Source organism: Hemibagrus wyckioides, linkage group LG04 (assembly GCF_019097595.1).
Source record: "Hemibagrus wyckioides isolate EC202008001 linkage group LG04, SWU_Hwy_1.0, whole genome shotgun sequence".
Classification (NCBI taxonomy): Eukaryota; Metazoa; Chordata; class Actinopteri; order Siluriformes; family Bagridae; genus Hemibagrus; species Hemibagrus wyckioides.
In genome coordinates this window covers 16,658,125-16,682,405 of record NC_080713.1, presented here as the reverse complement: position 1 = coordinate 16,682,405, position 24,281 = coordinate 16,658,125, and the positions used below count along the sequence as shown (strand labels likewise).

Below are 24,281 nucleotides of genomic sequence, written 5' to 3'. Positions count from 1 at the left end.
TAGTGCCCCCTCTTCAGTATTGTGCCTGCTTAAATGGAGTTGTTGCGTAGGAGAGGGCTACAGATAATTATAGAGAAGTGGGTGGTAATGGAAGTGTAATTCTTCCTTCTTTGAAACTCTGTTCTTTCTAAGGTGAAGTGTCACCCTCTACACTGTGTCTATTAGTTCCTGACAAATTTGTCAGTAATTTAAAATATTGTAGAAACTCTGTGTTTGTGTGTGTTTGGTACATTTGTGACTAGTACTCAATTATCCTTTTTAAGCTTTTCGATTAGCTAAATCTTTGTTTATGTACTTGAGTGCATACTTATGATTCCTCATCTCTCTCTCTCTCTCTCTCTCTCTCTCTCTTTCTCTCACAAACACACACACACTTCTCTATTTTGAATCACAGGCTTTCCTTGGCAGCAAATGAGTATTTACATGCACTTTCAGTGACAAGTAAACAGGTTGACATTAGCCTTGCTCTCAATGTAAATACAACATAGTTCCCTCCTTCCATTTCTTAAACGGCATTAAAGAATATAGAAGATGTCTCAAAAATTAGGCTCTTCATTTGCATATAGAAAAGCTGTTTTTAGCAGAGTTGCAGCACAAGTTGACAGCCTTGGAAGGACCTGCTTTTGCAAGGCATGAAGGCTGAACTGGGCATTGGGATGAAACACTGCAGGATGATGAAAGCCCTGGTGTGTGGTTATGCGTTATTCCAGCTGAGCCTCATTCATTCTTTATGATGGTTAGAGTCCTTGTTGGGGAAAGTGCAGTACAAGTGATGAGTGACTCTTGTGCTACTTACTTTTTATTAATGAGATAATAATAATAATAATACATTTTATTTATAGGCACCTTTCTCAACACCCAAGGACACTGAACAATGAGTTACAAAACAAAGCACATAGAAACAATACAACAAAAAACAAGCAACAATAACAAAAAAAAAAATACAGAAGACTGTGACTGTGTGAGAGGGCAAGTAAGATTTAGGAAGAGTAAGCAAGCTTAAACAGGTGAGACTTGAGTCTAGATTTAAAGATAGACAGAGAGTCAAGGATATGGATGTCTGGAGGTAAAGAGTTCCAGAGCCGGGGAACAGAGCTAATGATAGAGCAGAGATAATGATTTGGTGATACTTTGGTGATCTTTCTCTTTAATTATGATGCTGATGAAACTATGAAGATGCTGATCTCATAAAAAAAAGACATGATTTTGTCTATTTCCAATAAAATCTGTTCTTCTCGTGTAATATTATTCTTAAAATCTTCTTGTCCTTTACAGTCTTTCTTCTTAACTCACGCACTGACATCATCTAAGCACTGCAGCTTTTTCACATTTATATACCCAATTATATACTCACACTACTCAGACTACAATGACACTTGGGATACACAGAGTGAACTAGGAACTAGGACTTACTGGGCTTAAACTCATTGAAAATGAGTACAAAATGAGTGCAAAAACCTTGAAAATGAGTACAAAATTACCTTCTACCTGTATTAACATTAACATATGAACATGTTCTTTTTGTTTTTGTAATTATAGGCATTATATCTTATGTTCTTATGTTAAGTAGTATGTAGTGTATTAAACACACATGCCCACAAACTGGCCAGTGAGGCAGGGGTACCCAGTGCGCTACTCTCTGCAGTTCTTTGCTCAGCTGTGGACAGGGTTATGTATTATTCAGCCTCTTCAGTGTTGTCATTCGAGCCATTCTGCTCTAACTAAAGGGCCTCAGCTGCAGTGCCTCTGTGTGTGCCATGGACGGCCATTTTAAAGCACAGCTCTCCCAGGAGCAAGTCAAAGCACTGACAGACACATTCATGTATCTGTGCAAGCACAAAGGTCAAACATCTACTTTTCATAAATATATATAGAAGTAAAAGGTCTGTAATAGTAATGAAATTTATTGTACAGAAATGTAGAGATTACTAATATCTATTCTTTTCTGTAAAATTGGGGTCATGGTTTTTAACAGATTTACAGGTCTGCAATATTTGATTGAAGAGAAAGCACACACAAAAAAACAAAACAGTGTGATTTAAAGGGAAAAGGCTAAAATTGACCAAAAATCAATATAAAACTCTATTAGCCTGTTTGTGCCATCTTATCTTACCAAAGAGATAATTCATTTAAAACATCATTGCATTTAACTACACATTCAACACTTAAGCTACATCTCAGGCGTTATTTCACATGTCTTTCTCTGACACTTTGGAGAAAATTTTTTAAAAAAGCATTGTCTCAAGTAGACATGACTATAGACATATCTGTATTGTTGTCAGGTTACATTAGTGTTGACCTACACTTAAAATGATCTATTATACATAGGAATGTCATCTCTATATATTTTTAAGTTTTTAAGTGTCCTGTCTCTAACATCTCATACTATGACTATAGTATTCCATAGTTTTCCAACAAACACCCTCTGTAGCTTAATTAGTGTACACTGGTTCAACATGAGCTAACTATTGTCTCTCATGTTGAACCAGAGACAGCGAGTATTTAAGGAAGTTTATTTATTCTGAATGAATGTGAAAATGGAGGTTTGGCAGCAAAAGACCCTGGCTTTCTCTGAATGAGCGTTAAAAGACTCCTGCTTTTGTAATTATGTTTGAAATATTCCACCTTAATAATTTGGCTGGTAGGTGGTCACCTAGCTGTTAAACACTCACACACAAACTTTTTTGAAGCAAATGAAATCTATTTGTGGAAATGGCACTTAATTTAAAGTCTGGCATAAAGGTGCCATCACTTGGATTCAGCTGGATTCTGCACAGGTCTGTCTCAGGATGGAGAAAGTGGTAAAGTCAATACAGAATAATGAACCTGAGTAAATGTCATATCTGTGTATAAATATGGGTTCCTATAGTTTGGTCTTTTAAGTTTGTACTCTCACAGCTTCCATAATTTATCTGTACACATTTACAGATGTCTGAACTCTCATGACTTATTCAGAACAAAGTCTGTGTTGTCTTGAATTGTGGCGCATGTATAAAGTGCCTCAGTAGAATAGTGCTGACCTGAGATTACTTCTGATGTTTTAAGGAACAGATTTCCAAAAATGGACCAAACAGTGGGAAATTTCCTCTCAAATGAGTAATTTTGTAGAGTGCTTTTAGTCAGGCCAGATCTTTAGAATAGGCAGGATGTTCAATTTCCAGCTATTGTCTGGAAAGTTGAGCTTTAGGAATGATTATGTCTCCCTTCAGAGCACAGAGCAGTGAATCAGACAGATGCATTCAAATATGAGCACTAGGATACCAGGCACGTATTGTCTGAAAAAACTTTAATGACAATGGTTTACATGAATGAGATGAAAACGATCTAGAAGTTTTAACGCTTCTTTTTTCTTCACTATATAGAGACTAAGTGCATGATTCTCTTTAATCTTTTATATTTCCTGTCTTTTCTCACAAATTGGTCTCCTTTCACCAAGTCTAACTGCAGTAGCACTGGTCTTTACGGTCTGACTGGCTATGTGAGGTGTTGCATTCATCATTTATGTACAAAATGTCTGAATGGACATTCAACACATTCGATTTCTGTGAAGCTGCTTTGAGACAATGTCCACTGTTAAAGGAACTATAGGAAAAAATTTAATTGAAAATTTAAGTTGAAATTGAAAAAGTGTGACGTGTGAAACTGAAAGTATCTATCACATTATTTATAGTTTTCACAAATCACCATTAAAATATTCAAGAATTTTCTAATTTAATTTTAATTTTAACTCAGTTTCTGTAAACTTCTTTTCACCCACATAAAAAGTATACAACTTGAAGCATGAAGTACATGTTTGAAGAACATGTAACTGTGACAAACTCCAAAAAGTATTTGTTCTTTGCAGTAATTATGCAGTAAGAAAAAATAGTCTGAACAGAAAGTAAAAAATCTAATTTCTGCAGGGAATCTTTTCAAAAAGTATTTGAAATTGGGTTTGGTGCCTGCAGCTCCTCACTCCCAGGAGCCTAGCTAATTAAAACACACTTCTGGCCTCAAGCAAAAAGATTTTGGCTTGTTCTCATTTTTCCATTATCCTGCTCCCCTGCCCCCGTCATCAAATTCAGTCCACCACTGCACAACATTAATTCTAATTCCAGCTTATTTAATAAGTTAAACATGCGTGTGGCTTCATGAAAAGCTGCATGTTGAAAGAAAATATTGGCTTTATTGGTATGTGGTGTGTAAACTTTCAAACAGCACTTCTGTCAAAGCAGAACTGTTTAATACAGTCAGAAACAAAGAATTGTTAAGTTTACTTTTTGTTAGATAACCTCCTACACGTAGAGAGAACCCTACCTGCCCCCACTGTCTCTGCTTTTAAGGTGCAATGTCTTTATTGAGATAAACTGATTCAGTTTCTTATGCTCTTATAATCTCTTCAAAGGATCTTATGAATATGCAAGACACTTTCTGTCATTACACTGACAACTCCTTGTCTAGAAAACACTGCTTCTTCAGAGAATCACCTTGTAGTGTCCCATGAAGACACAACAAGGTGTCCCAAAAATTTATTTTCTGATAGTGTTTCAGAATGTGTTGGACAAAAGAAGAATGTATTGAAGTCATTCCCATGGCTGAATAGGAAAGCTGTCACAAGGTTGCAATGGACTTTAACAGGAAACATGGCAAGCACATCACACACAACACTCTTGCCAGATTTTTTATCAAATTAACTACCTTATCCGCTCAACACTCAACAGCAGTCCAGGTGTATGCTGTTGTGTTGGTCATACCTGGCATTGATACAGAGCTGATGAAAGGTAATGACATTTGTTTTTTGAGCTTCAGACTGTGTGCAATATGTTGCCTGTCCCATCATTATTCCTCAGGGAGACCACTTATTGCTGGATAAACTGCCAACAGCTCTGCAGGCACCGTCAGCTCTGGCATTCTTCACACAAGAACATAGTGTAGGAGGTGTCTGGCTGCCTGCTTGGCTTGATGATATTAATACATTTATATAGCTCCCTGGATTGATTATTGTAGCACTTTATTTCCTATATGCAAAAATGGGCTGGCAACAAATATAAAGCCTTCACATTTAGTTTCATTTCATAATGTCTGTAAAATGATTATCTTATTTATTTATAGACAAAGCTGTAGTTGCACAGAGAAGAGCATGCAGGTGCACTCTTCAAATCAGATTCTTCAAGGGTTACTTGAAGGTTCATTGGCTAATTAAGGGTTTTTAGCATCTAAAATGGGTTGTACTTGAAAGATTTCTGAATAGGGAAACACTGTTGTGTGGTTTAAATAAACAGGGTTCTATTTGAATTTTGATTTAGATTTCATTCTCCTGGTTATTGAGTCAGTAAAACACATTTCCAAACATTACTTCTAACCCAAATTAAATGTTACAGAATAATGTTTGTATGTCAGTAAAGAAAGTAACATTATGTAAGAGTAACACATTTCAGATGAAAAAAGAATATTGACTATCAGGGATTACCTGGAAAACTGAAGCAAGAGTGTCAGACAATGTCTCCAGCATAACTGTGGCATGCTTGCCAGCCAATATTCTGAGAGGACTTATGCAATTTTTAAAAAGCAATAAGCTGTCATGCCAAATATTGTATTTGTTTTGTTTAGAGCTGTTTACTGCTCTTTACAGCATTTTTAAGATTTTTAGGCTGTTTCTTTATATGTGACTTTTATATAAAGGTCTTTATATAAGACTTTTGCACAGTGCTATATAATTTTTAATAAATTCTTCAGAAGGACAATTCAGGGTTCTGAATCTGTGATGAGTGCAGTCCTGGCTAATTTAATATAAATGAAGTTTCTCAAAACATCATCTCTGTAATTACCTGTAAAATGCTTGTACTGAACATGTATTCATAAGGCACTATACTAAGTAGTTCTTATTACACATATTGCCAATGATAAAGAAATTCAGTGTTGCAAGTCTCGTTCTGTTTACGCTGTAAAAAATCTACTATTGATTTTACAGCAATGCGAGCTAGCTGTGCTAGTCGTGGTGGTTCAGTGGTTTAGTCCAATGTAGTGTGTGCAAGTGTGGGTTTTTATGCTAGGCCCTTCAACTCAGTTGTATCCTGCATTAGGCAAATGTATTGGATTACATGTTTTGTTGCTCACACTATTAATTCTCTAAATTTCTTAAAAAGTATGATTTGAATACTATTTTATATTAATTAAATCCAACACATTTCTGCTGTTTTATTTCTTATTAATTAATCAAATTTAATTAATAAAATAAGACGATCAGTATGACTATGAATATATACCTTAAATATTCCCAACCACTGTATATTACTAGAATATTGTCCAACTGGTACATTTTTTTTTTTAAATGTCATGTATAATTAATTTTAAAAAAACAACAACTCTAGTGTATTATTGTTAAGTCCTAATTCATAATAAGCCTTTGAAAATTATTTCAGATGAAGGGTTCAGAATAGAAATTGTAATCCTGATGTTGCTTAACCCTATGCCACACTGAAAGCCGCTCTGCTGGCTGTGGGATGGAGATTCATTTCTATTTTAGCATTTCTCACTGAAAACACTGAACGCATGTTGGCTTTCCTCTATTTCCACAGCTTTAGTGGTGTTTCACACATTCTGTGTTGCTGATGAGGCTTGCTTTTGTACTTCTTTGGGCCAGAGCAGACTGGCGCCTCAGCGTCCGGATTATGTGCTACCATGTTGGCACTGGAGCCCTTGGAACAGTGTGGTGTATCACGTCAGAAACCTGAGTTGGAAAAGAGAGCATGCATTACCCCCAACCAATCCCCAATGCCATTTCCACCCCCACCCCCCATCCCCCACCACCCCACCCCTATGCACTGAAAGCTCAGAACATCTTTACTCTTCTCTGTTTTCCACATGGTGTCTGCAGTAAGAGATATCAGGCTCAAGCTGAACAGATGTCCCAAATATACAATACCTGATTTCCTGAGACATAGCAAGCAGTACATTATTAAGGCATGTTTGAATTTGACGCTGATTTAGTTGAGTGCTTTTAAGCAGAAGTGTGTGCAATTAATTATACATGTACCATCCTCTTACATATGGTTCACACCGAAAACATAATACATGCAAAAGCTTGAATTTTCTAATCCCAGTCTACAAATAACATAAACACCCATCCAGGCAGAGTCGACAGAAATATAAGAAAATAGGAGTGAATCATTGATCTGACCTTTTTGCTCAAACTTCTCTGTGCTTACTTCATATATTTTTAATAACAAACCAAACAAACAAGTCAGTACAACACAAGCTTGCTGCTGTGTGCAGAGTCAAAGGTGACCTCACTGCCCTAAGAGAGAACACAACCAGGGAGTGAAAGACTAAAATACTGGATAAGTAATCACCAAAGCAGTCGTTTATCCCACATCCACATCCCAAATCTGTGGAAAACCAAATTAGAACCTTCATCGGATCAGTACTGATCCATGAGCTGTACATTTTACACCCCTGCTTTTAAGGTCTTTATTATAATCTTGTGACCTTGTGACATGAAACCCTTAAAAATGTTGAAAACTAGACATACTCTAAACATTAAGTAACTATAAGGTTTATGGCATTGTAATCCTTTGTTATTTGCTGAGAGGAGTTTTATAAATCTCTAATTTTGCAAAGGAAAAGTGTGCACTATACTTATTTCACTTGAGCTTACTGTGAAATGTTCAGCACCATGTTATTAGTACACCTTCAATATGTTATTTCTGAAGTAGGTGGTGAACATTTGCTTGACAGAGATTGATAGGGCTTATATGAAAATTTGTGCTAATGTATACCTTTAGTTCTTTGTGCTCCTTTGTACTCGTGTAATCTCTGTGCATGTGTGAATGTGTGGCCTTTCCTTTCTCTCCTTAATGAGAGTGGGTTAGGCTGGTGTTATCCTGCTCTGATCCTGCGGATATTTTGCCGGTGCTCTCTGGGGTCTCAGTCCGGGTGACATTTAGATGTCAATTAATTAGATGTCAATGTGCATGTCTATGTGTTTATCAGTGTATCTGTGTGTACATCTCCACAGCCTGCCAGTGAAAAACTTTCTTAATGGAGTAGGAGTGCTTATATTCTACTGTCTCGTCACGGCAGTTTCGCAATAAAGCACCTTGTCTAAAATGGAGTTATGATCAGTTTAACAGCCAGAAGCATAGCCTGCATCTAGAGCTGTGTTATAGCCACTGCTCATTGTATAGACCATTGCATATGTCTAGATATATCTCTCTACATGCAGTTCCAAGAATGCTCACACAAAGTGAATGTACTGCTGCAGCAGCAGCTTTCTGCCCATAAACCAAATGCAGTCAATAACTGCACGCGAAGAAAAATTGGTTTGTCTGTGACAAGGAGCCATTCACTAATGGTATGAATAACATAAATCTCCATTCCACAAAACTCAATGAGAGCAAATTCCCTGTTATTGATTACTGTATTTTTTCTGAAGTTATTTTGAGAATATTGTACAATCTTCTACTCAAACCCCTAAAAGCAGTCTGCATTCCTTCATTGTCACCGCCTTCCCAAGCTTACTCTTCACGTTTCCTCTGGTTACAGCAGCTTCTCCATTAGGTCCTGATGGTGTTTCCATGGTGTTCTCTACACCTGGCTGTTGCTTAATGGGGGTTTTGCCACAAAACGCAAGGAATAAGCAAGTCTTTCCATTGCTAGCACACCACAAAATGTATGTAGGAATGAGTCTTCAAATATATATACTGTATATGTACATATAGAAACTTTTCACCTTCCACTTACATCTCATATTTCACTTTCAATCCCACACATGATAAAGTGGAAGTTTATTTGCCTTTTTATCCATGCTGGAAATTATGAAATGACATTAGCATTTGAGGGGGTGTAAAATGTGGAAAACTCATCTGTTATAACAAAAAGAACTTTATGTCTCAAAGGACACTGCCCACTGATTTCCAGTTTGACAAACAAAATTGGGTGTTCGTTCAAATAGGTGTTGATTATTCTATCCAAAAACATGCAATTACATTTAAATGCAGACAAGCTGCACTGTTTATTGACCTCTCTAATTTTGTTCACCATCACTGCTATTAATCTTCACTACCAAGAATTAGCAGGCTGCATTGTCTGACTATATATTGAAATCCCTGAAATACACAATTAAGGCAGGATATCGGTATACTCTTTGGCATATATAGGATGAAAGTAAAAAAAGAGGTGTTTTACAGGCGATATACAGTATAATTTACATTACTTTCATTTTGATGAATTAGAAATGAAGATGCTTGTTTTCTGATTAACAGACCTCTGTTTTCTTCACCATCAAACAGTAAATAAATTAATTAATGATTTACAGTAGGCATGTTTATTCTGTTGAATTTACTATACAAGCCTGTAATTATACACAATAACTTGACCTGTCTGTCAAAATTTAAAGAATATTCTTTTTTCACCTGCATCTTCTATCTAAACTAGCATATAAATTGAGGTCCATGAAGACATGGTTGCAGTAGAAGAGCTCGAGTGGCCAGCACGGAGCACTGACCTCAACCCCACTGAACACCTTTGGGATTAAGTGGAATGTCGACTACACCCCAGGCCTTCTTGCCGAACATCAGTGCCTGTCCTCACTAATGCTTTTGTGGATGAATGGGCAAATCCCCACAGCTACACTCTACAATCAAAGCCCTCCTAGAAGAGTAGGGGTTATTATAACAGGAAAGGGGAGAATAAATATAGAATGGGTTGTTCAAAACGCACATTTGTATGTGATGGTCAGGTGTGAGGACATTTGGCAATATACTGTAAGATAAGATAAGATAAGATAAGATAAGATAAGATAAGATAAGATAAGATAAGATAAGATAAGATAAGATCATCCTTTATTTGTACCACAGTGGGGAAATTAGCAGTTACAGTGGCAAAGGGATGGCAGTGATATAAGTGATATTATCAAGAGACTTAAAACGACTGCATATTACCTGATACCCTTCATATACAACCCTGACCAGAGGTATATTCTGGACATAATTTGAATTATTTCAAATTAGACACACCCAATGAAACAAATCATATACCGTTTCAATCATTTATTTCCTGGTTCAAAGGTTATAAGGTCTATAACAAAAATGTGATCTGGAAAAAAAGTGACGTAAATTTAAAATACATCCACCTAGCCCTGTATTTTCAGTTATTACAAAAAATTTGCAGCTACATTTTTATTATGCAGTTACTGTATAATTCATGATGGTTACTGAATAATATGCTTTGTGACAATGATAAAACAGGCTAAAGGATAAAGGGTTAAATTCCAGTTCTTTTTCTCTGACCTGTCACCAAAAATAGACCTTTTTATGTGAATGCACATAAAAGCACTTTACTGCTACTACTTTACAGCTGAATAATTAAATGGCTACTGATTGCTACCCAGCCATATTCACTTCAGGAGCACAAAAGCCACATAGTAAAGTATAATGCTGTAGGCTACTATAAGCAACATCAGTAAGTTAGGACTGGTACCAGTTATTAAATTTTACTATTAACTAAGTCAGAGCTGGAGGTAGCAGAGCTGAAGATGTTGAGGTTCTCTTTGGTAGTGACAAGGTTGAACAGGATTAGGAACGAGTACATCAGAGGGAGGGCTCATGTTGGACGTTTGGGGGACAAAGTTAGAGAGGCCAGGTTAAGATGGTTTGGACATGTCCAGAGGAGGGAGAGTGACTATATTGGTAGGAGAGTGTTGGACATGGAGCTGCCAAGCAGGAGGAAAAGAGGAAGGCCAAAGAGGAGGTATATGGATGTAATAAATGAGGATATGAAGCTAGTGGATGTAAGTGTTGAGGATGCAGAAGATAGGGATAGGTGGAGAGAGATGATTCGCTGTGGCGACTCCTGAAGGGAAAAGCCGAAAGAAGAAGAAGAAGAAGAAGAAGAAGACTATTAACTAAGTGACCTTATATTTTTGACAATGCAGTATTACTCCTCAACACACAATTTTGAACCCATTTTTATTTATTTAAAATAATAACCTGAGGAATAGAGACAAAACTAGAGAAAAAGAAGGAGGTAGTGAAAAAGTGATAACAGAGAACATTCTGAAGAGGGTCAGCTTCTCAGTGCTTGGTTGCCATAGGAACCAGCCATCCTACCCCTTCCTCCTGTTCTCCCGAAAATATTATGAGTTGAAGATGAGAGAGAGGGAGAAAGGAAACACTCTGCTTGTTACTTCTGTTAGGAGGCTTTGATATGGAAGGCTGCTGCTGAGATTGGAAAGTGTTAATTGCCTTCCTTTTGTACAAAGCAGCATGTCTGTGGCCCTGCAGTCTGCTGCCTAGACACACTTAAAACACACACACACCTTTCAGTCGCCCAACTTACTATTACCATTATAGTGTGGATATATTTAACCATTTGTAAACAGTGTAATTAAACAATACAAAAACTCAGAACTGAAAGATCATTAATGAAAGCATAATGTCACTGCACTGTAATATCTTTCTCTGGAGTGGAAGACACCTGGAACAAGGGTACATTCACAGAGCTGGGTAGGAGAACTTGGCCCCAGTTCTATGCACATGTTTAACCATTGTCCATGAATAGACACTAGCATTTTAATACCAGTTAAGCAGTTACCAGTTAGCAGTTTTACACTATCAAGAAGTACCAAAGGTTCAAAGAGAACCACCAATCAGATCTGCACCCATACAGAATAAAGGTGAATCACTGTCAGTGCACTAGTGAGCACTGCATGGAGTAGACCTGTTTTTTGCATGCTTCTCATCTCTTGATTATTTCTTTATTTTCTTTCATTATTTAAAAGTTAAACTTTGCTTGTTATCATTTCGATTGCAGACACCATGACTAACCAGGAAAGGTGACAAGTCTGTGGTGGATACAGATAAACAACTTGTCTGTCAGTCGGACGAAGTCCAATTTTATGCTCACTGTGGACTCGGTTAATCTCACTGATATCATGGAAGCTATCAAAACACTGAAAGGGTCCATGAATGAAAATTTGAATAATTGGAATCTGCATTCTCGCAAACTCTGTTATAAGTTACATCCCAAAGGTGAATCGCTGTCAGAATGCTACAGTGGTGAGATTGGAAGGGATTGCTCTGCTTTTGCAGTGAAGTACTACTTGTTGGTGAGGAAAACTGCATGTAGGATTCTAATTGGCTTACCCTTGTCTCTTTTAGCATGGTAATAAGAGAATGAGTGGCATGGACACAGGCACACACACACATGCTCAGAAAAAATAAAGGAACACTGAAATGTGTAATTCATTGAGAATAAAATGATAAGACAATGGTTAATGAAAACTAAAATCCTCAACCAAGTGAGGGCCGAATTCAGTAAAAAAAAAAAAAAGATTAGGCTGATCCAACTTTCTAGAATTTCATTATTGCAGCTCATAATGCAAGTCAGTAGTGTGTATGAGCCTCACATGCCTGTATGCACTCCCAACAATGTCTGGGCATGCACCTGTTGAGATGGCACATGGTGTCATGGGGGATCTCCTCCAAGACCTGGATCAGGGCATCAGTGAGCTTCTGGATATTGTGTTGCTACCTGGCGGCTACAGATGCTCCAATACATAGAGGTTCCCAGAGGTTCTCATTTGGATTCAGGTCTGGGGAATGTGAGGGCCAGTCAGTGGCATCGATGCCTTTATAATCCAGAAACTGCCCATACACTCTGGCCACATGAGGCTGGGCATTGTCATGCACCAGGAGGAGCCTAGGGCTAAGGTCTGACAATGGATATGAGAAGTTCATCTTGGTACCTAACAGCAGTAAGGGTACCGTTGGCTAGCAAATGGAGGTCTGTATGTTTCCTCCCCTGACCATCACTGACCAAACCAGTGTCATGCTGTATGGTGTTGGAGGCAGCTTAATATTCCCCATGGCATCTCCAGACTCTTTCACATCTGTCACATGTGCTCAGTGTGAATCTACTGTCATGCATGAAAAGATCGGGGCACCAGTGGAAGACCTGCCATTTCTGTTGTCCTCTGGCAAATGCCAGTTGAGCTACACAGTGCTGGGCTGTGAGCACAGGTCCCACTAGAGGATGTCTGGCCCTCATGCCACCATCATGGAGTCTGTTTCTGACAGTTCAGTCAAAAACATGGACACCAGTAGCCTGCTGGGGGTTATTTTGTAGGGCTTTGCCAGTGGTCTCCCTGTTCCTCCTCTCACAAAGGAGCAGATAATTGTCCTGCTGCTGGGTTGTTGGCCCTGTCCAGCTTTCCTCGTGTAACAGCCTGTCTCCTGGTATCTCCTCCATGCTCTTGAAACTGTGCTGGGAGACACACCAAACCTCCTTGTGACAACACATATGGATGTGCCATCCAGCCCATTCTTGGGGGTTGTCTTGCTGTTGCCTCTCCAGTGCATTTGCTGTGACTTTCATTTGCACCAAAGCAGGTGAAACCGATTCATCATTTATACGTACTACCTGAACAGATTGATATCCTTAAGTTTAATTGACTTGGTGTTAAACTGTGATGATTAAGTCTGTGATGATTAAGTTCTTAACTCCCTTTTTTGCAGTGAGTATATACACATACTCTTTGTATACATAACACATTCATGAAGAGTGTTAGACAGCTTTTTGACCGCTACTGATCAATAGCATTATAGTGTATAATACAGACTTATCGGCACAGGTAGTGTTGCCGCCTCTCAGATCCAGAGTCCCCAGGTTCATCCTAGACTCAGGTTACTGTCTGTGTGTGTGTGTGTGTGTGTTTAGGGGGATGGTGTAGTCTTCCACCAAGTGATGAATTTTATCTACTGAATCAATAGTAGTGGCATTGCAATAAAAGGTACAATAGTGGAGTCAGCATTCTGAGTGTCAAACTACCAAACACCTAGTCATGACATGTCTCCATCTTCATCTTTATGCACATTTGACTGTGAGTTGGTGTCTGAAGTGATAATTAATAGCTGGTGGACATTTCCACTCATTTTCCAGTGATCTACTTCTGGGACATCTATAAGCCCTGTACCATCCACTGAGCAGCAGATCCTGGCAACTAAGTGGGGAAAAGAAGATCCAGAGTAGTGCAAATTTCATTGATCTCTCTCATTGCAAGGTTCCTCTTAAGCCCTATTCAGATTGGATTAGGTTTACATGGGGAGGTGGGGTAATGTAATTATTACTGGTTTATCTCTAGTCCTGGCAGTAAGTTTTATGGATTGTGTCTTCCCGCTTATGTAAAGATTGCTCTGTCTTTAAGCTACAATAAAAAGAGTAGAAATAACCCCATGTAATATACAATCCCATTCAAAAGCATTCTTATTGCTATACACTAAAGACATTTTGGCTTGAGAAAAAAAACACTCCCAGCTGAATAGTATTTTACATTCACTCAGTTTCTTGGCCCACTCTGTTCATACCCCTATAGCCAATGATTGTCATGCAGCAGAAACAGATGTAATTGAAATTAACTGAAGTGTATCGAAATTGAAGGCCGACAAATCCAAAGGGTTAGACAGAATCATAATAAAAAAAACAGGCAAAGGTCAGGCAATCAGCAAACAGCATAAATTAGACAAGACTAGGAGGAAAATAACAGAAAACCAGATATGTGTAATAGCAAGGCACTAATTAGGCTTAGTAATGACAGGTACAGGATGCTCAGCATATACATTCGACACAATTATTGTAATTTTGTCTCTGACCACCAGCACAATGGATGTGAAATGAAGTAATGTGAGTGAATGCCGGCTTGAAATTTTTCAAAAGGGGTTTGACAAAGGTATTGCACCAATATTGTACTCAAAGGTAATTGGACAAGCTAACAATATAATAAATATAAGGATTATTTTTATTATTTGGATTCAAAAACCTTTACAGTTAATGACTGTCGGAAGTCAGGATATCACCAAATGGCGAGTTTCATCCCTTGAGATGTTTTGCCAGGCCTTTAGTTGCTGCCTGTTTGTGGATCTTTCTGTATTCAGTTATGTCTTCACTAACTGAAAAGCATGCTTTTTTGGGGGGGTTGCTTTCATAGTATGGTTTGGATTATTATATATCTGTTCTATGACACACCTTCCAATCAGTTTTATAGCATTTGACTGAATCAGAGCAGAAAGTATAGCTCTTCACATTTCAGAATTCATCCTGCTACTTTTATCATCAATAAACACCAGTGACCCAGTTCCACTATCAGCCGTACACATCTGCACCATGTTTGACAGATGATGTGGGATGATTTGGATCATGAGCCTAGCAAATTCAGTCCAAAGACTGTTTAATGCTCAAAGATATAAAAAAAAAGCTATGCAGTCATAGAGACAATAATGAACTCCACTTGAACAATGAACAATGAACCCCAGAATACTCTTAAGACAATTGTGAGGCCATCTGTCCAACAGCTTAAGATTGTAATTTGGCAGAGTAATGATCCCAAGCATGCCAGCAAATCAACATTGGAATGGCTAAAGAAGAAAAAAATCAAGGTGTTAAAAGTCAAAGTCCAGACCTCAACCCCATTGAGATGCTGTGGTGGAATCTTAAGAAAGCTGTGTATAAATGAAAGCCCTCAACCATCAATGAACAGAAGCAATGTTTTAAAGAAGAGTGGGCCATAATTTCTCCATGATGTGACAGACGTGACAGACTGAAAACTCCTACAGAAAAGGTTTACTTCAAATTATTGTTGCTAAACTACATGTTACTGAATAATAGGGTGTACTTATTTTTTCCCACCTGGTTTCTGAATGTTGGTTTACTTTATGGGAATAGAATGACATTTTGAAATCTTTTGTGTTTTTGTGTCACTTAAGTTTATTATTATTTTTTAGAAGTTGGTGTGGACAACGCAGTTGTTATTTAGGCTGATAAATAATAACACAGGCTTGAAGGAGGGTGTACATTCTTTTTTCCATGACTGTATGTGCATTAATTTGGACGGTATGGCATCTGTTGTCTCCTGTGGGCTTGCACTTAATTTAACATCTGTCTGAATCCAAACAGAAACATCTGGCTGTCCCAGTGCTGCAAATACAGGATATGTGGCTGAAATGCTTTTCTCTCAATTTCTCTCTGTCTTCATGCAGATGATGGAAAGCTTTCCCTGGATGAGTTCCAGGCCTTCTTCTCAGACGGCACCCTGAATGAAGAGGAACTGGAGAATCTTTTCCATACCATTGATTCTGATAACACCAGGTGAATGTCCAGTTTAATATGAGCAAAAAGGATGATAAAGCAATGTGATAATAAAGCACATTCACAAGTGAACAAGTGAAAAGCAGTGAAGCTGACAGACAGAGAGAAAATTTGTGAAAAAAGGAGAGCGGGTAGTGTGAGTAGAGGTTCTTCCCTCTATGGGCACCCCACATCATCTATTTTATAATCTGCTTTTATGAAGCCAAACAGATTAGATGTTCTCTCTTTGCCTTTCTTTTTTTATTCATTCTTTCTCTCTTTATTTTTGCACTGTCCTTCAAATGTGTATTTACAGTACATGTGACAAAAAACAACCTTAACAGTCGTGTGTGTGTGTCTGATGGCAGGGGTGCTCCAATGTGTGCATTGTCTTTAATCACATTTCAGAATGAATTATGTAAAAATGGAATGTGCTACTTGCTCTCCAATACCCCAGCACATTTCCTAAGAAATAATGAACTACTAGAGCCCAAAGGCAAAGAGGGCAGGAAAAATACAGTGTGAGAGTGGGGGCAGTGTACATTGTGGGGGAGGTTTAAAGAGAACAAGCAAGGAATAATAGGGAGAAAAGGAGGGTAGGAGAGGAAAGAGGAGAGAAATAGGTTGAAGACAATTCCAGTGTTGCTTTGAATTTTAAATAACCCTTTCTAGCAGTATACTGGTGTTTCATTCAGCTGGTGGAAAGAAAATAGAAATTTTAAGTATAGTCAGAATAAACAAATGAATTATTTGATCACTTTTGGGTTTCTGTGGGTAAAGTATTGTGTTTAGCTGCTGGTGAACAGGGTAATGGTCAATGTTTTTGGTAGTAAAACACTGCCTCAATAAAATTCTAACATTTAAACCTATTAGGCTAGGTAAAAAAAGATTTTTAGGTAGGTTATTTATGAAAAACTGCAATCTTTGAGTCTCTACTTAGGAGCCATAAACCACTACTGTGTGTTACGATAAAATTTAATTCAATGCTGAACACCAGCACCCCCAAAACAAACAGACATTCCATTCAATTTGTGCTTACTGGCATGTGTTTGGAAATCCATGCCGACATGAGGAGAACATATTGAGCTCCAATATAAAGTAACCTCAGCAGAGGACCAAACCTCCAAGAGACCAAACCAGAGTCAAGAGCTGTGAGAACAACCTCTTGAAATGCCCTCTACCTTCTTGAAATGCCCTCTACCTAGCAAAACTCTCTTTTTAAAAACTCTCCATACTCTATTATATGTGTAGAAACTGAATGTTATCAGATTTAACTGTATGTCAAGCATAAAATTAGAGATGGTAAAGATGGTAAATGAGTCCTAGGCCACATTTATTACATTAACCTGACCAAAGACGGTGATGAATTTTTATTTTATCTGTATGAAATTCTGACTCAAATCTCAATTTTTTTTAATGAACAACAGCTATAGTTACCACTTGTCATGAAGTCTGTTTTCTGCCAGAAATGAAAGAGCTAAACAATTCTACATGTGAGATTACTAGGATTGAAATATGACAAGATATTATATATGATAAACCTAAACAGGCACAATTTAATTGACCTTGAGATCAAACAATAAAGCAAAATATTGTGAAACATATAACTCACTATATCTGTTTCAGCAAGAGATTAAGTAAATCTTTTTTATTTCATTGTGCTGTACAGCCTGAGGTGTTAGTACAATCAGCCTGGCATAAAAATATGAAATACCATATAGGAAAAAAGTTTACTTGGAGAAAAAAATAGGCAAAGGTTAATTTCTGCTGATGAAGGTATATAAAATGTTTATGAATAAATTTGATTTTTAACATCATTTAGTATTTTAAAAAACTTAATATACAGTTCCTAGAGTAAAGGTACTTGCACAGTTCTAAAAGTGATTATGTTATGCTGCAGTGTTCCCAGGGTCATTTATAGTAGCTATGGTTATGAAAGTCTGAAACATCCATTATACTACAATTATGTTACTGTCATACTTAATGGTAGCTGTGGTTACTGTATATTAATACACCTGTTGCTATGGTGCTATGCTCACATTATGGTATGGTTATTGCATATACATCAATAATATTGCTAGCATATTTTTTACTATGGAATTTTATAGTTTTACTGTGGTACACATTAAACTATGGTCTTAATGGCTGAACATGTTTTGGTATTAGCTTTTTTGATATTAAACAAGGAAACATAGTGTAGTTTTATTTCTGACATTCAGTGCTCAACATTACAAAGGCTGGCAGAGAGAGGTGAACTTTAATAGCCTCAGAAAAGTGAGTGCCACAAGATTTGTTAGCCAGGGTTAATGTCAGTCTCGATCTGTCACAGCAAATGTCATGCTTATTTTTTATGCTCTTTTTTAGGTGGAGATGGGTGAGGTGACACTTTACTCGTCTTTGTTCATGGTGCATCTATTTTAAGTTGAGGGCAAAGGAATAAAAAAATAATCCCTAGATCAAAAGTGAGGGTGGAAAAATGGAAGCTGGCACTGATGAAAAAGGCAGATGGATAGGAGACAGGACAAGTGAATTGCTATCCTCTAAAGTCTTTATTGGCTGTGCCCTTTTCATTATCTTCCCTCCTCTCTCTCTCTCTCTCTCTCTCTCTCTCTCTCTCTCTCACTCGCTCGCTTGCTCTCGCTCTTTCTCTCTCTCTCTCTCTCTCTCTCTCTCTTTAGTGTTTACCATCATACTTGTTATTTGATGAACATATATTTGAACTATATCACAAGCTGGTAGATTCACTTGCCAATCATTCCTAAGATTCTCCTTTTTATAGAAAGTCAAACAGCGATGATCTGGCTGCCTAGAATATTGGAAGCACTTAATACTCTTTCTTTGGAATCAGCATCAGTCACAACTAGCTCAGGCTGGTAGATGACAGTCTGTGTTTCAGATAAATTGGCTCTTTCTCCCTCTCCTGCATATGTACACACACACACAAACACACACACACACACACACACACACATTTTGAGTAATTCGTTGATAATTGATTTGCTCTGTTCAGAAGTTCAGAAGTTTATTTGTGAGTTTTTGTTCATCACTGAACTCACATATACTTGTGCTGCTTTACTGATTATCCTTTGGATATCCTGTGCATTAAGTTACATATGGCCCATGACATATTTCAGTGACCATAATCAATCAGAATCATGTGTGTGGGTGAAAGTGTATAACTAGGAGATCTAATTTGGCCTTTATCCCTGTGATTTATCTGCATGTATGGATTCTTCCTTGTCTCTTATCCCAGTCTCACTTTGCCTTTCCTTCTCTATCCCTCTATATGCAACCATCTTTTCTGTGATCTGTTAGTAATGTTGACACTAAGGAACTTTGTGGTGAGTATCAAAAGTACTGCCTGTATCTGTCTGTTGTTTTAGTGGGGAAGAGGATGCATGTGGATGCACGCTATTTTACATGAATAATGTGGTGAATTTCATCATGCTTGCTTTCAACTCCAACCCAGTAGCAATAGCAACTTGTCCTTCCCTATAGTGTCTGCTAAAATGTCAAGTAAATGCACAGGAGCTTTGTAGAACCATCTGCATGTGGATAATGAATGTGTACATGAATGAATGGATACACAAATATAAGAATAGGTAACAGTATTTGGGTAATCTGCTTCAGAAACTCTACAAATAATATAGTCTGTTTTAAAGCTTCCTATATACTGATTCTCACAGTACATTACATTATGTTTAACTGCCTTTTCAACAATGTAATAAAGTTTATCAATAGAATCAACAATAACTGAATTTGAAATTATTGCTGTAGAAATTTTAATATAGTGTAGAGATGATCCACTATACATTAAGAGTTATTTAGTGGACTATCCAAATAAAGTGGAAGCAAAAGAGTAAAGTTGATTATCTACTAAACATAAACTATCATAAACATTGGCATGTCTGGAATTAGTTGATAGTACTAACTGAGTGATGGTACTGCTGGGTTCACAGTCTATAGGTGGTTTGTAGTAGAGGTGTGTACATTTGTTTTCACTTAGGTGTTTCTGTTCCTCAAAACAAAACTCATATTAGTCATTTAATTAGTCATTTAAACCACCATAACCCTGACCAGATAAAAGGTTACTCAGCACTATGTAAACACCCAATACACTCTCATGTTAATGTTATATCTGAAGTTAGTTAATAATTAAGATAGATACTGAATTTATGGTTTACATTGAAATTTCATGGTAAAATGGTCTTTTGAATGGTCATTTTCCTTCTTTTCCCTGTGTTTGCCTTATTATCCAGACTACTTTGCCAAGCACATGGGAGACTATGAAGGTGTGCTTGCATCCCTGGAGACTCTCAACCTTTCCATCCTCAAAGCCATGGATTTCACCAAGAAGGTTAGTGGAGCAAGTGCTAATTAATGTATGAGTTCTTTATGTGTGCAATTATTTACTGTGGCTTATTGTTTAATCTGAAGGAGGTCGATACTCTTCCAGGTCTTCTTTGGTTCCTGCTTTGCTTCTTTTGTTTAATAATGAAGGTAACCATGTTTAGCTGATTACCCGATGGATTATTTTTATGTTTTATAATCACAGAATTTACAAGTCCAAATAGGACTCAGTCTCTGATAAGTCTTTGACACTGACAGTCTCAGTGGTATAGAGGTGTGTGTGTGTGTGTGTGTGTGCTAATTTGTGTAGCCACATATGTGGTTTCAAGGCAGTTGCTTTCACTCTGCTAAATATAACACATCATTTCAAAGCTTTACTTGAATATTCTGTTTGGTATTTACTCCTCATTAGTACAAGCTGGCACTCAGTCAGATGCCTCAGTGCACTGCTATGCTTTAGCTACAGCAAAACACAAATCAGATCCCTCTTAGCAGTGAGGGTTTGACTTTTAGGACACAAGAAATATATTTACATCTTTTTTTTACTTTTATCATACACCTCAATCCAGGATACAGCTCTGTGTTTGCACGTTTGTCTGTGAGAGTCTGTGTGAATGTGTATCTGTGCTCGTTGTGTTTTTTATGTCATTAATTTATTCCTTGCAAAGACAATCCTGTACAGTCCTAATGTTTATTTTAGAGGAACAAATGAAGCTTAGTGAAGGGCTTAAAGTGAACAGAAAATGCTCCACAAACCTCAGAAATGCACAGCAATTAGGAATTTTCTTTGTTTTCATGAATGTGCATTTGTAATAGAGATGGAGAGGCAGATAGATTATACAGAGACAGATGTATTGTCTTGCTTGTGATCATAATGGGGTATGAATCTGATATAGCTCTCAGCGACTCCCAGTGTGTCATTCCAATGGCTACTAACTAGTGTCATTCCACAGGCAACTAATGCCATCTGATCTATCTGTCATGAACGCAGTGTTTGTTCTATTCCTATGGGTTTACACTCAAACAAATGCAAACAAAAAGCCACTCTTTGAATGCTAGTTGAATACCTAGATTTGACTGCATTTTGGACTGCATGGTTGCCAGATTTTTCTTGTGTAGATTCAATAGCAAAAATCGGGGGAATAGTAAATGAAGGCTGCATTTTTTCTTTCTTTGCTGCCTTATACAATATATGTAATAGAAGCAACAGAAAACCTTAGAAAACCTAAGTCAAATAAAATGAGTGCAGAGTATGCAGCATGCATTCAAATAAACATCTAAAAGAAAGAAATTTTCCGATGGTTGCTTCATCTTCTGATGAATGGGCTGGTTTCGATTTTTTTTTCCCCTTCTCTCTGATACATGTTCTCTGACAAGTGGCAGGTGACTATGCAGCAGCACCACTAGGATGCTAACATGCAGAGATCCTGTTTAGAATTTGTTTGGAACAGTTAGTATTCGTTATGGGGTACAGCGAAAGAAGGGACAAGTACAAAAATCTGTTTACAAATCAATTAACCTTTGTATTATATGCTGCTGCTGCTGCTGCTGCTGCTGCTGATGATGATGATGATGAAGATGATGATGATGTTGATGTCTAGATCAGTGTTGAGAGAGCAGCTTTTCGGTGCCATAGCTAAACCAATAATAATAATGATAATAATAATAATAATAATAACAAAAGAAAATGAAAACTAGCTAGGCTACATTTGTTACTGCTATAGTATTTCTTATTGACGATTGTGACCATCATATCTATATGTGGACCTTCCCCAAATTTTTGCCACAAGGTCCAGAACAGTTTGCCAATGTGAGGTGAAGGATCCCTTACCTCAACCCCACTAAACAACTTTGGGGCCATCTCATTTAACACAATCTCTCTAATGCCCAATTTCGATAATGTTATTGTGGCTGAATAAACACAAATCCTATATCCACACTCCAAAATCTAATAGAAATCCTTCTCAAAAGAGTGGAGGTTACTCTGTGTTAATGGCCATGGTTTTGGAATGGGTACAAATGGGTGTGCAGTGTACAAATACTTTTGGTCATATAGTGCAGAAAAATGGTTTACATTTTATGCACAACACTTTGTTTTTCTTATTTATGTGCCAATAAGTGTTGGATCTAATACTGTAACATTAGTCAATATACTTTCATTCTTCTATGCAAGATAAGATATTAGAAAAGATAATAAATAATTGCAGGGGCACTTTAAAGCAAACCTTGGTTTGCTCCCAGTCCGCCCATGGCTTAATCTCTCACTAATACACTAGCTTGTAAAATAGTGCTTGAGCCAGCATATTTTATTTATTGCATGATGGCCTAGAGGTGCAGTGGCACAAAGCATAAAGCTTATGCATGCAGGGAAAAACACTATATCTACTGTTGATAGCTGCAGCAGAAGTGACAGACTGGGCCAAAATTGTAGCTTATTGGGGATCTTTGGCAAATAATTTTATACTAATTGAAGATAATCAAGCCATATTGTGTGTGCATTACTGAAGCAATTGTCTGCTTTCGATGTCAGTTTCAATTTGTCAGTTTATTTGTTTATTTAACATGTTCTCCTTTAAAGGAAAATGGCCCACAGTTTGAAGGCTATGCTGATTGAGCATTCATCTGCTACACAAAGAGTTCCCTTTTACCCTTAATATAAGTAATGGCTTTGATTAAAAAGATGTCTCCTTTGTGATGATGCTATGGTTATTTCAAAATGTCACACAGTGGCAATGACCATAGTACTGCTCTTCACACAATCCAATATCACACAATCACAACCCACTCATGTTCAAGCTCAGAATCTCACATAACTCAGACACAACAGTTTTTGTGCATGACGTGCAACTCCTGTGCTTCCCATACCACATAAGTCCCTAGTTTCGTCGACATTGGTAACAACTTGCACAATGTCTGTATTACTCCTCACTACACTCACATAACTGAATTCAGATTTCATCACAAGTCTCTGAATTCAGTCCAGGAATGTGGGTCAGTGTTCCCTCTTTTCTAATTAAATGGAACTGCCCTGAGATGACTATTTGATGGTGACTTGTCAAATGAACACAGTATCCTCTTCAAGTAATCTAGTTTTGCCTTGCAATTGTAATCACTGTTTCTCTTTAAGTCCTCGTTACTTGCCAGTGCCACAGCTTCTGTTGAGGGCTGGCAGTAATTATTAATGCAAATGTGATATTTTCATACTGCTTATAAAATATTCATGCTTTGGCAAGCTGAGCGTTAATTAGTAGGCCTACTGTATTTGTAGCTTATTTTGAGGTGTTATTGTGTGGAAGAGATGACATCTTTTATGTCAGACATAAATATGATTAAGGGTGTAAATTAGAATAAGCATTTCAATCCAGTGTTGTTGAGAAGCTATTCCATAAGACCATGAGGTCAAATAGATTTCTGGCATAACATTTGTAATGTTTAATAATTTATAAAATAAATTTGGATAGGTGGATGGATGGATAGAAAAATGAGCTATAGATAGATAGATAGATAGATAGACAGACAGACAGACTGATTGATCAATCAACCGATCGATCGATCATTCGATTGATTGATTGATTGATTGATTGATTGGTTGATAGATTGATTGATTGATTGATTGATTGATTGATTAACCTGCTGAACTACATTATGCCCTGAGGTTATTTTTTAATTCTGCAGGAGTATTTTCACCTACTTGTGAACAGTTTTAGAATAAAATAGATATGGACCTATATGGACCTATAGTCTCATAGCTAGTATTTTGACCTTAATTGCTTTCATTAACTGTGTTTTCGGGGCTGAGAGAGGGAGCAATATTAAAGATAAACTCCTACGGG

General features: G+C 37.4%; 1 protein-coding gene across 2 annotated transcripts in view; it reads left to right on the top strand.

Moving 5' to 3' along the window:
- necab2 (N-terminal EF-hand calcium binding protein 2) overlaps window positions 1-24,281 on the top strand; it is a 67,095-nt gene that overhangs the window by 10,389 nt on the left and 32,425 nt on the right. For both annotated transcript variants that reach the window (XM_058387128.1, XM_058387127.1), the window contains exons 3-5: window positions 16,011-16,119; window positions 19,414-19,439; window positions 20,358-20,455. In XM_058387128.1, coding sequence (XP_058243111.1) covers window positions 16,011-16,119; window positions 19,414-19,439; window positions 20,358-20,455 — 233 coding nt within the window. The remainder of the gene's footprint in view (window positions 1-16,010; window positions 16,120-19,413; window positions 19,440-20,357; window positions 20,456-24,281) is intronic.